The 11,903-nt window shown below is 43.7% G+C and overlaps 1 protein-coding gene across 2 annotated transcripts; it reads right to left on the bottom strand.

The window, feature by feature from the left end:
• Positions 1-175: 175 nt before the first annotated feature.
• LOC135259064 (protein FAM180A) lies at positions 176-11,589 on the bottom strand. 2 transcript variants are annotated; one of them, XM_064342946.1, is made up of 3 exons: positions 11,161-11,589; positions 3,773-3,870; positions 176-1,368 (listed from the first exon to the last, which is right to left on the bottom strand). In XM_064342946.1, exons 1-3 carry the CDS (start codon positions 11,237-11,239, stop codon positions 1,042-1,044), a joined length of 504 nt encoding a protein of 167 aa, XP_064199016.1. In that variant the 5' UTR covers positions 11,240-11,589; the 3' UTR covers positions 176-1,041. The 2 variants fall into 2 exon arrangements, with proteins under 2 accessions (XP_064199016.1, XP_064199015.1); XM_064342945.1 differs by lacking the exon at positions 11,161-11,589 and adding an exon at positions 9,002-9,655.
• Between the last annotated feature and the right edge of the window lie 314 nt (positions 11,590-11,903).

Raw genomic sequence — 11,903 nt, forward strand, 5'->3', positions numbered from 1 at the left:
AGCTTGCTGTCGTTTAGGCTCCATTGATTTCAGGGGGAGATTGCTTGCTTTATCAAGGGTGGATTTAGGAATATTTAAAAAGCATCCTGTCATTTATGTGTGAACACACAGTAGAATAATTCACTTCCGACCAGCTCAAGTGGAAAGGGTGTTACATACTACATTTTCACTGGTATTAAAATTGTAGTATGTTATTGGTTTATTTTCAAGGATTCAACAATATTAAAATATTTATTTGCAAAGCATAAAAAAGTATGATCTGACCATGTAAAAAATGTATTACTAGAAGGATGTTGTTGAAAGGGTTTTCTACAATCTATAAGGGTTTTCTACAATCCATCCAAGTGTAAATGTATACCTTTTCATCAAATTTTCAATATGACCGTGTGCGCAGGATTCCATCTCAGTCATCACACTTTCTGCATTTTGAAGTTTTCATTCCATACAGTAAATAGATAAAGCTCAGAGCCATTCTTGTGTGGGCAAAATCACGTGCATCATCCTTTCATGTGTTTATATCACATCAAAGTGGACCTCAAAGAAGTAGATTTGACAAGTCCCAAGGAGTCAAATCAGCTACACAGCTTTGTTAATTGGAATTAGTAGTATTAATATTGGATATTGATTGAAAGCGCGCATTGAGGTCGAATCCTGAAAACCAAGTGTTAATCAGTACAGTCAGTAGCACCAAGCCGATCTGAACATCCCACCCCCCCGTTACACGCTCTAGTGTAAAACCTCAATATAGTACTTTCAAGGGGAAGATAACAAAAAAAGAATTGCATTTCAAGGAGAAAAAAGAAAACATCTCAAAATTTCTGTGACATCATCCGCAGCTCCCTCGCAGTGATCGGAGCCTACAGTGTACAGTATTTCGTTCCTGAATCAATTATTCTGACTTGAGAGCCGTGTGAAGGGGGGGGGGGGGATTCCCTAGAAACCAGGATGATCGCTCCAGCACCAGTTCTCACTGACAAAAGAATTAATAAAATATAAACTCATAAAAAAGTTTCGCAGATCACAGGTGGTCTTGCTAGCGGCTCATTGACCTCTGAGGTCTTGCTTTAAGGCCCTGTACAGGCTGACGAATGATTCTGCCCAGGTGTCCTTCTGGTGCCCGCTGGTGTTGGCCATTTTGTTGGCGGTGTACACCATGGTCAGCACGGTTCGCTCGAAGTCCCCCTTTTGGAGGGGCCCCCGGCGCTGGGACAGTTTGGAGGTGAGCCGGCGGATGTCTGTCAGGCGCTTGGGCAGGACGTCTTCGCATATGGCCTCCAGGGTGCGGGTCCGGCGGAGAGAGGCCAGCTCCTCGTCCTGCACGGAGAAGGGCGCGTGCTCGTCCCCGATATGCAGGCCGGCCAGCATGATCTGCAGCAGGAGAGAGGGGAGAGAGGGAGAAAAAAAGAGTCAACCGGCAACTGAATCAGCTGGTGCCCTCTGTCCAGCGAGCAGTCTGATTGACTTGCTTTGATTCAGGTCAGAGTGCAGTGCAGTGATCGAAGTACAATTGCAGTCAAAGCTCAGACTGTCTAGTGCCACTAGGAAATTGAATATAGAGATTGGATCTCCTTGAATCCCTGGTCATGTTTAAAAACACCAAAGAAAAATAAATCTAACAGCAGTGGCTAATGTGGGGATGGATGCGTGGGGGCTGCCTTTAATCTTTTATCATATTCAAACAGTCATGTTTGGAAGGGGCCGATTCATAAAACCCCCAGCATAGAATGAAATAATACTTGCAAATTTCTGACATATTCATTAAGAACAGCAGTCACTCAAAGGGTTCAACTGGGAATTTGAATTTGGATAGAAAAGTGGAAGAAAATCTCGGAGAATTAAAAAAAAAAAAAAAAAAAAAAGTTTGTGACTGTGTTAGATGCATCTTTTAAAGACCTTAACACTGCATTAAAATACCATGAACTGACATGAACTACATCGGAAGTTGCTCTCAAAGTATGCATTGTACAGTAACCTTCAGACAGGTCACGGCTGTCGGATTTTCTACAGGACCGGAATATTTACATTGTAGATAAGCTGCTGTTTGATTTAGTCATACTGACTACAGCACCATACACTCAGCAGCAAACCTGGCATGCTTTACCCAAGATGGCTTGTTAAGACAAACCAGTCACTGGAGGAGAATGTTTGGTGTCCTGAGGGAACATGCTATTCTAGGTCAGGTCACATAGGCCTCCCAAGATCCAGACGTCACACCGGCTCTGGCGACTGGCTCTGCCTCTTAAAATGAGATACGAGTGGGGTGAAGGTTTAACACCAGTTTTAAAACACCCTATGGATATTTGTGGAGTCATATAGTGTGGCATAAAAGGGCTTCCTGAGAACATTAGGATTCTTTGAAACACTTCTCTTCCAATCAGTTTGTGTTAAATCTGATTACATTATTAATTCCTTGGTTGCTGGTGTCTACATATTTCCTGGGTGTTCTACACAGCCGAAAGTCCCCCTGTTTACAATGGATAATTCTGGATCCATTCTGGAATGATCTATCGTATTTTCTCATTGCCCTTTGGCCTATCTTGTACAACATTTAAAATCTAGGAAAAGTTACAGTTGTATCATACTTGCCCCATTAATTTATCCCTCTCTTTATTTTAGCAAACAGACTGTTTAAGCACATTTTAACTGTTCCTCAGTGAACATGATGCCCAGAATGGCTTTAAGTGTCAAGAGGTGAAAGCATACATCAATTACATTACCAATGTGAGCCCTCACAGTTCTCATAATTTTCTACACGAGATACACCCAAGAGGGCAAACAGAGTCCTCTAGTGGCCGCTTAGGATTAATTCACCTGGGTTTTCCGACTGTGCTGAGTGTACTAATGCCACTCTAACGGCCTGTAAAACAGCCAGGGATTCTGGTTTCTGGAATGTGCTTGTACAGGCCTCCTCCGAGAGAATTAGGGATTACAATTCCCGCTGAACAGCTATGCTTGAAACAGCCCTACGTGATCCTGCTTTTGAAATTCACCTTAGCTTGAGAGTGAAAGTTTGTTTTCAAAAGTTCAACTGAACAGCTACTGCAACTGTTTCTGTTCAGGTCTCAGTGATAGCACACAAGACTTATAGAACTAGAATATTAATGGCTCTGCCAAGTTATACTTGAACTGCACCATACCATACCAAAGTAAATCGATAAACCTAAATAAACAGAATATTTCATGCGGACATGGCCTCCCTCTGTGCTACGCAGACTCCATGGTGGAGTGAACTATGGCATTTATGAGGGATGGGTTCACTTGGGGAGACATTGACATGTTGCTTGCGTATGTGTGTTATATGTAAAAGAAACTTTTAACTGCTTGCCGTTCATTTTAAATGTTTTCAATTTCAGTTGAGTTTGGCTGGATTTATCTGTCCGGTACATGTAATTTCAATCAGTCAGTCTCAAACCGTGTTCATGCATCACAAAAATTGCTTTATTAAACATTGACATGATTAGTTAACAAAAGGTTTTTTTCATTTTAGATATTTAGTAGATTGTCTTATCATTAGTTTACATATTTAAAATAAACAATCCACCTTCATACTGATCTTGTAACACTTAAGTTCAACGAAGGAATGGAAGTTCATTATGAGGCTGCCATTACTGCACTAGTTGATTTTAGCTGGCACATTTCCATTTACAACTGTATGTGACAATGAATGGTTGCCATTTCCTGTCTATAATAGCAATCATGGATGTAGTCCTTTTTTGGAAGTCGGTCTTCAGTTCATTTTCATCTCATGCTTTATTTTGCAATATTGACATACCTCATACAGCAAGGTGATGTCCTCTATGGAGTTCTGAAAGGTGGGGTTGACCATCGTTTTTGCTCCTCTCTTTGCTCTGCCAGCTGCTGGGAACAGGGCTATGGAAGCAAGAGAGGGAGAAAGAGGTGGGATGGAGTGAAAGACAGAAGGGAGGACAGAGGAAGAAAGAGAGAGAATGTGAATGAGAGAGAGAGAGAACGTGAGACATTCATTTTTCCTGTGACACCTTCCTTGGCACGATGATTCACTGCACGCCGAAAAACAGGCCACAGTAAAAGAGGCATGCTCTCTGCGTGCTTTCACAGGTGCGAGTGATGAATCGGTTCAGTGCGCACTGTGGTCCACATTTACTGCTTCATGTGCAAACACTTTGGTGCGACTAGGGAGGATGGCAGGACAGGGCTCTCCTTGAAAAGCCTGAGTTTTGTGACCCCGGGGGCGTGGGGCTCAGTTCAGCAGGTGGTGGTGTTGGGGTGGGGCGGGGGGGATGGGGGGGGGTAACCTCTGGCTTCAAAGGCACAGGAGAAGCTGGGGGCTGCTGAGCGCCGCGCCACGTGCACTGCAGGTGAGAGAGCCGGGGAGAGAGACGGCTGTTACTCATAAAATTGAAACCAAGAGCCCGTTCAGCGGAACGCAAAATCTCAGCCAGGCTGAAGCAAGGTCAGACGTTGACTCTGACTACTGGGTTGAGGAAAGGACCGTGATCCTCCAGACTGTGCTCCTGGGCTACAGGCAACATCTGGCACAGAGCAGCGCAAACAGACAGCTAGAGAGAGTAAATGACCCGAAGCGTGACGCAGGCACACAGCACAGAGGAACCTGGGACCGCAGGCAACACCCCAGACGGGAGGAGGAGGGCTACTGTTCATCACTCGCCGTCCAGCAGCTCGTGGCCTGCCCCCCCCCCCCCCGCCCCCCCGCCCCAGCTGTCCCGGCCTCCTGTGGCAGGTCCGCTAATGCGCACTACATCTGAGATCAATAAAACAGCTGAGGCCACAGGAGGAACAGACCCACGGTATGCAGATAGAGAGAGAGAGAGAGAGAGAGAGGAGGAGGGGGGAGAGAGAGAGAGAGAGGGAGGGAGGGAGGGAGAGAGATAGGGAGAGAGGAATAGAGAGAGAGAGAAAGAGAGAGAAAGAGACAGACAGGAAGGGAGGGAGAGAGAGAGGGGGAGGGATGAAGAGAGAGAGAGAGAGAAAGAGGGAGAGAGCGAGCAGCTGGAAAGGGCCACGCGCTTCATCAGGCTGGAGCTCTCATTAATGCCTCTCATTTTTTTGGACAAAGTCGTACTGCTCTCTCTGGTTCTGGCCTGTGCTGAGATCCCCTAATTACTGTTATACCCAATGAAGTTTGGGCCAAAGAAATATCCAGCGCTACATCTTAATCAGCGGGGTAATGTCTGCACAGCAGGCCTATTTCATCTGTCTAATGCCTGAGTTTACAGTGCTTCTGTTTCTGATTGTGTGCCAGACAGGGTTGAGGGAGGGAGGAAGGGGGTTCTGCTCTCTCTGGCTCAGCTCCAGGCCTGGCCTCCACTCAAACCCGCCCTCTAAAGCGCTGAAATCGCCATTAAGTCACATGAAGCCCAGGAGCTCCGCCATTTTCATGACAGAGTTTACACATAACACACTGTTCGGGGCCTGCGGTAAAATGAAGAACTGCATGTGGCCAATTACAGGGCGCGGTGCTGCCGGTGAGAGAAATACGATTACATTCTGATGTGCAAATTTAGATGAAAGGTTGACAATATTGGGGTGAAGGGCATGCCGTGTCCCGCGGTTGTGTGTTACTTACGGAAATGGAGCTGAAGGCCCAGGGAGCGTATCGTGATTATCAACAGGCCGTCTGATTCGGATCCATTATATTACAAGCACTTGAATGGATAATTCTAAGCTTTGAAAGCCGAGCCTGCTAACCGCTTCTCCATATTTCCCTACTACTACTATCCGCACCATCCACACACACGCCGAAGGGACCGTGGGCTCTCTTCTGACAGTGCCTGAGGCCTGATTAGCAGACGAGGCTCCGACACGCGGCCCTGCCTTCAAGTGAAATCAGGAGTTCAAGAGAGAAAAACAGCAGGAAGCGGAGGGACGAGAGCCAGGGAAGTGCAAAAGGGATCTCCTCCCAGCTGGAAGGAGCCCGGAGGCCTGGAGCCGCAGAGCCAGGGAGCCAGGGCCCGGTTTCCCGGCCCAGACCTTGGCGAGGGCCAAGCCAAACAGGCACAGGCACTCGGTCTCCTCCGGCGCAGTTCAAAAGGCTCGCATTACCATGAGAGCCCCCGGCTTTGGCCCAAAATACTCCAAACAACAGAGAGATGTGGGCTTCTGACCAATGCTCTTTATCGCAGCTCTTAGGAGTCTCCCCTCTGTATTTGGATTTTTAAAAAACATTAATGGCCTGCCTTATTGGACTGACTTCAAAGGCACAAAAAGTGTGAATCTTTTGCGTCAGTCCCTGCAGGCTCTAGCACTATATGATCATTTAAAAAAAAAAAAAAAAAGTATTTTAAAATGGTTTTGCTTTCATTTAGCATATAGACACCTTTCACTGAAACCATGTTATTATTAGTCAAGTGGATCAGTTTGGTGCATGATCTTGCATTCAAAAAGCTTGCATTCTTATCCTAGAGCATGTGTTTTGGTAAAGTTTCAGGAAATATCAGTACATTTGAAACTTATCATGATTGTGCCAAAATTAATTTTAAAATCTTTTTACATATTATAGACAGAAACCTAATAGATTTTCTTCTGGAATATCAGGAAAATAATTTTCATAAAACTGTGAATTGGTTCTACAGCTTACACAAATCAGAACCACGCATCAATAGACACAGACAGGTTTTCATTGTCTACATATATATGAAAGGAATGTGCAATCAATAACTGTCTCATGTTGCTATCAGCAACAGCTGTTCCATAGTTTTTTGAGAGATGGCCAAAAGTATGCATTTGGTTATTGAGCTCAAGTCATTGGTGAAACTGAATCAATGAAAACAAGATATAGTATACAGTATCTAATATAAAAGAGAAAATGTTTTCTGCTTTTTTTTTTTGGACACATGCAAAGTTACATTATGAATATTTTCATTGGATCGGGGTTGAAATTGTAACGGCTACACCCGGTTCCACTTTGAAAGCCTTTCCGCCTCATGACAGACATTTGCTGATGTATGTGGGAGGGGCATATGAGGCCGACCGGTCTTATGACAACCTTCAGCGATGTTTTTCATTTGCTTTCCATTCCAGCCCAGCGCTGTTTCCTGATGAATGTGTAATTGATTGCGCTCACATTGAAAGCAGGTGGTTGACACATGAAGCACGCCGAGTACCCGGCCAGTTGGTTAAACTGGAACCTTGTGCATGGAGGTTCACACAAACAGGGTTTATTTTGGGTGAGGCACGAGGCCCCAGAGTGATATTATTGTATATTATTTTCTACCAGTGATGGGAACTCCCATGACAGGCAATTACTGCATGATGTCACAGCAAGAGCTCATCTTGACCTCAGTCATCACAAAGAAAACAACAAGGGAAGAGGCTGAGGGTTATGGAACAGGGATGGGGTCCAAAAAAGAAAGAGAAAATGGCAAAAACACACAGGTCAACATTCAAAAATCAAAAATCTTTTGGATGTATTCAGTCCAAAAGATGTGCTCACAGGAATGCACTGAACTGGCGGTTGAAGCAGGGAGAACTCCAGGCTTAACCTCTCTCACCCATGCCATGTGAGTTAGAGAGAAGGAACTTACAGCTTGACTGCTAGGTGTCATAGCACTGCTGAGCCTTTGAACTAGGCACTTAGTGGTTTTCATATACATCCTGAAAAACAAATCTTTAATGTAACATACTGTACCTCACTGGTAAACTGCCTTTGCAGGTATTTCACAAAGCAGGAATTAAGGAGTGTGTCAGCACACTTTTTAAAATATTTTAAAATAACTTGGGTTTCCATCCAGGCAGATCTCGTCCAGTTAAAAATATTTCCAAAAGTTAGCTGGTTTGCTCATCAACCCTACTTGATGAGTTACTCGTCTGGATAAGGGCAAGCCATCATGCATTAGATAATATGGACCTCAAAGCACACAGGTATGGTTTGTTTAACATTATGTTATTTCCCTTATCTCTTCGGCAATTGCTTAATTAATAACAAACAAATTCACAGAATAAAATGTACAGTTTCAGAGCCATGCTTATTTGACATTTTTGGTTTTTAGCCTCTTTACGTTTTACAGGTGCAAGAATTAGACACAAGATTAGAACTATACTATATAAAGTGAGCAAAACAAGCACATGACACACAGTCAGTGCAGTCTTACTATTGCATTATTCCACAAAGGGCTTCAATTCAGCTATTTATTCAAGCCTTTTTTTGGCACTTGCTGCTCGTCAATTTCTTGTATTTGTTTCTTTTTCGTCCAACCCTGCCCCTCCTTTCCCTTCTTCCTTCCCTCTCTCCTCCCAGTCTCCCTTTGGCGGGACTCCATGTTCCTCTTGTCCTCAAAGTCCTTTCACACAAAGCAGAATGTCCACATTCCACCAAAGGGCTTTGACTGAGCGTCAAGAGGAAGTCCAGTAACAACGAAAAGCAACAACAAGTGCAAAAAAATAATAAAAAATCCCCCAAACCCATACCAATTTAAGGCATTACTCAAATTAATCCACAGCTGATTTGCCAAAACTCCATCCAAGAGACGCCCCGCATGTCCTATAAACCGGTCAGAAAAATTCAGGCCACACAGTACAGCACAACTGTGGAAAAACTTTCATCGTGACTTCAAAACAAGTTTCTCTTCAGAAGCTTATTGACCAGCCCCTGTTTTTCAGAGCTTCAAATGAAGTTTAGTACCGTCACATGAAATTCAGTGCAAATGGCACAAACAGTTATTTTCGTCATAAGTGTGAGCAAATGATCAAACATTATGTTGATTGGCAACATAATTAAGATTAGCTGGGCAAATTAGCGTCCGCACGGAGGTTTGTTTCTTTATTTTCAGCTGCTGAGCATATGCTGCTTTAAAGAGGTCTAAACAACCTAAAAATATTGTTTAATCTTAGCAGCTGTTTTCATGCCTTAAACAAGCGCATGTTCTATGAAATGTGACTCACTAAATGTCTACAGACACTCACCATGTGTTCCGAAGACCTCGCTGTTGTTTTTCACAGAACTGTTAGCGCTGACGGATCAGTAGTCGTGTTTAGGCAAGCTGCCGTGCTTAAGCAGACCCACCTTTCAGCACACACTTTAGCCATTTCGCCAGTAGCCCATCGCTATCTTGAGTGGACCAAATCTCAAATACAGTGGTGACTGTGGCCATTAAATCCACAAATGAGAAGATCCTTATAAATTTCCTAAGAATTATGCAGTGCCATTGTGAAATAGTTCAATTGATGTCATAGTCTAAAAAAATCATCGATGAAATCAGCCAGCCTCGCGGAAACTAAAAACAGATTAAACAAAAAAAAAAAAAAAACGCTTCTCGTATAGTTTGCCTGCGCACATGCACGCACAAACCCCTACACACAAACAGGACCACACTAGCACGCATACATGCGCATGTGCATGCATTCACTAGCAGTCAGCCTCTACCAGCATTTCCACCTTCAGTCTGCTCCAGCTAAATGCCTCTCGCTGCTACAGTACATAGACCATGGAGGGTTTTAGACATCCAAGAAAAAACTTTTTCCAGGGAGAGTTTAACTTTGATTGATTGGCTGAGAAATGAGATATGAAAAGATGATATTGCCTAATGAAGCCAAGGGAATGCTGGGAGAGTACTCGTAGATGTGTGTGGCAGTGACACCTCTCTCTGTAGCTCTAAATTCAGACACACCTGCTATTGCATCAACATCGCCTCCTGATCTGTCACGACAGGAGTGGGAGGGTTGGTGGGAAAAACAAACTACCATAGAGAGAGTTGGTTGTGAGTGCACATCCAGACAACTCAATAATGAATTGTAACTCCCAATTAAAACAATTTAATTTTAAATTTTGAAACATCCTTTAAGCACTGGATATACATTGTCAAGCCATGACCTTGAAATATACCAAAATACAAAATAAAACCATTTCTGTTTTTTAGTCAGCCTCCATTTATTGCATTAGCAGCATAATTCCTGAGAGGATGATTTAAAATGACACATGCTGAAGCGCAGTCACATGCACTATGTCCTGAGACTGCACAGACAATGCCTGCTGCAGCTCCTGAAGATAGAAACAGAGCCTGACCTATGACACAAAACCATAACTGTAATACATACAAAAGGTCCATAATTTCTTACATTCTAAAGCCTTCAGAGTATATTTTCCCTCAGATGGATATACTTTGACGACAGTTTCCAGTTAGCCAACGTAGTGTGTTTGTTTTGGATTTCCCAAAAGAAAACAGGGGACATTTTATTACATATAGATTAGAGAATTGATTATCCTGAATGAGCAAATTCTTTCCACGGCTTATGAAGAAACAAGCTGTGCACGACAGAGGTAACATTATGAAAGTGTCTGTGCCCAGACACTTATCCTGACATACGCATGCTAGTATAGATGTGCATTGTTAATGACAGCTTAGGCTTTGTTTGCATAAGAGAAAAAGCCTTCTCCACATTGATGCCCATTCCACTGCACTGTGATATCAGTTCAATGTCAGTTTTTAGATGAGCAACAGGTGCTTCAGACAAAACAGACACATTTTGAAGAGGGAAAAAAGGCTGCAATCTCAATTAAATACTTTATATTTACAATGTATTCAGCTGCAATCAATCACAGCTAGAAGGAATAACTTGAATATTATGGAAACTGTTACATTTTCTCTTGCGAAACTGGGTGGAGCGAGATTGGTTATGACAACAATACTAAGAATTTCTTAAACAAATATAAGAAGTTGTCATAGCCACAGCAAGATAGCTGGTATTTTTCTTCGAATGCAGTCCATGTGATCAGTCTTCCTGCCCAGACCTCACCTCCCTCAAATATGTGAGAAGGTTCTTACAGACTTATCTAATTCTGCATTATGCTTTCAGAACTATTCAATGTACAATCAATGCACATGCTTGACAGGTTTCAAATGAATTTAAAAAAAAGCTTCATCAGCATCATAAATCTAAGAAAGCAGCTAATATTTAAAAAAATAACTCACACACTTGTAAACAATCTTTCTCAGTTATATTTTAAATAAAGTAAATGTCTCTTCTGTCCTGCACAGGACACTAGAGGTGTTTATTGTGAATAAATTGTCAGCTCTGTGAAATCACCCCACTCCAATACACTTGTCCATTTATATGTCACTCTGAGCAGTATGGGATAAAACTCTAAGGCTGTGATGCCTGCTGCATATGCTCCAGTAGGGTTGACTGCTCGTATCTCCTGGTGTGCAAGCGCCTGGGTCTTACCTTTGCTTCGTTGCTGACTGGCACACGTGTAGATACTGCAGTAGAAGACAGCAATGATCAGCACCTTCCAGTGCAGCATGGTGACCAGGTGACCTAGCGCGATTCAGTCACCTGCAGAGCCAAGAACGCGCAGCAGAGAACGGGTCCAACAGCTCGGAAGGGTCAAGGACACACACCCCTGCTGGAAGACTGCACTGTGAGTCCCTCTCCTCCTCTGCCCTCTTCTCTCTCACTCTCTCTCCCACTCCCTCCTCTCTCTCTCTCTCTCTCTCTCTCTGTCTCTCTGTCTCTCCCTCCCTTCCTCATTCCCCGTGATTTGGAGCATTCCCTGTCCAGCTTGTGCAGTTTGTCAGGGCTGGAATCTGGAATTGATCAGGACCTGGAGAGACTGGCTGCTTTTGAAAGCGCCTCTGTGCTGCTGGACTCCCTCGGACCCTGCAGGGCAGCTGCTGCATGGACACCACCCTCAGCTCGACCTGCTATCATTAATAAACCATCTACTGTGCATAGTGCACACCCACAACCAGGCAACATTACACAGCATAGTTTTTCACTCATCATCCATGTCCACAGCTGAATATTTGCTGAAGTAATTCAGGTAGAGCCTGTTGCTCATTTTATAACGTTGTCAAATCGCAGTTGCCAATCACTGAGCCAGACAACTTTTCTGACACCTTTTCAAATGAAAAACTGATGCTGTTCTACCTGACAAATGAGGAAGAAAGCCTTATTGCTGTACGAGA

Source organism: Anguilla rostrata, chromosome 7 (assembly GCF_018555375.3).
Source record: "Anguilla rostrata isolate EN2019 chromosome 7, ASM1855537v3, whole genome shotgun sequence".
Lineage (NCBI taxonomy): Eukaryota > Metazoa > Chordata > Actinopteri > Anguilliformes > Anguillidae > Anguilla > Anguilla rostrata.

Bases quoted from the DNA above. Each gene is read 5' to 3' on its own strand.
- LOC135259064 (XM_064342945.1), bottom strand. From the start codon at position 9,089: ATGGCCACAGTCACCACTGTATTTGAGATTTGGTCCACTCAAGATAGC. The intron at 3,871-9,001 runs GTGGGTCTGCTT...TTGCTTCCATAG, and splicing joins GCTAAAGTGTGTGCTGAAAG to CCCTGTTCCCAGCAGCTGGC. The intron at 1,369-3,772 runs GTATGTCAATAT...CTCCTGCTGCAG, and splicing joins ACATCACCTTGCTGTATGAG to ATCATGCTGGCCGGCCTGCA.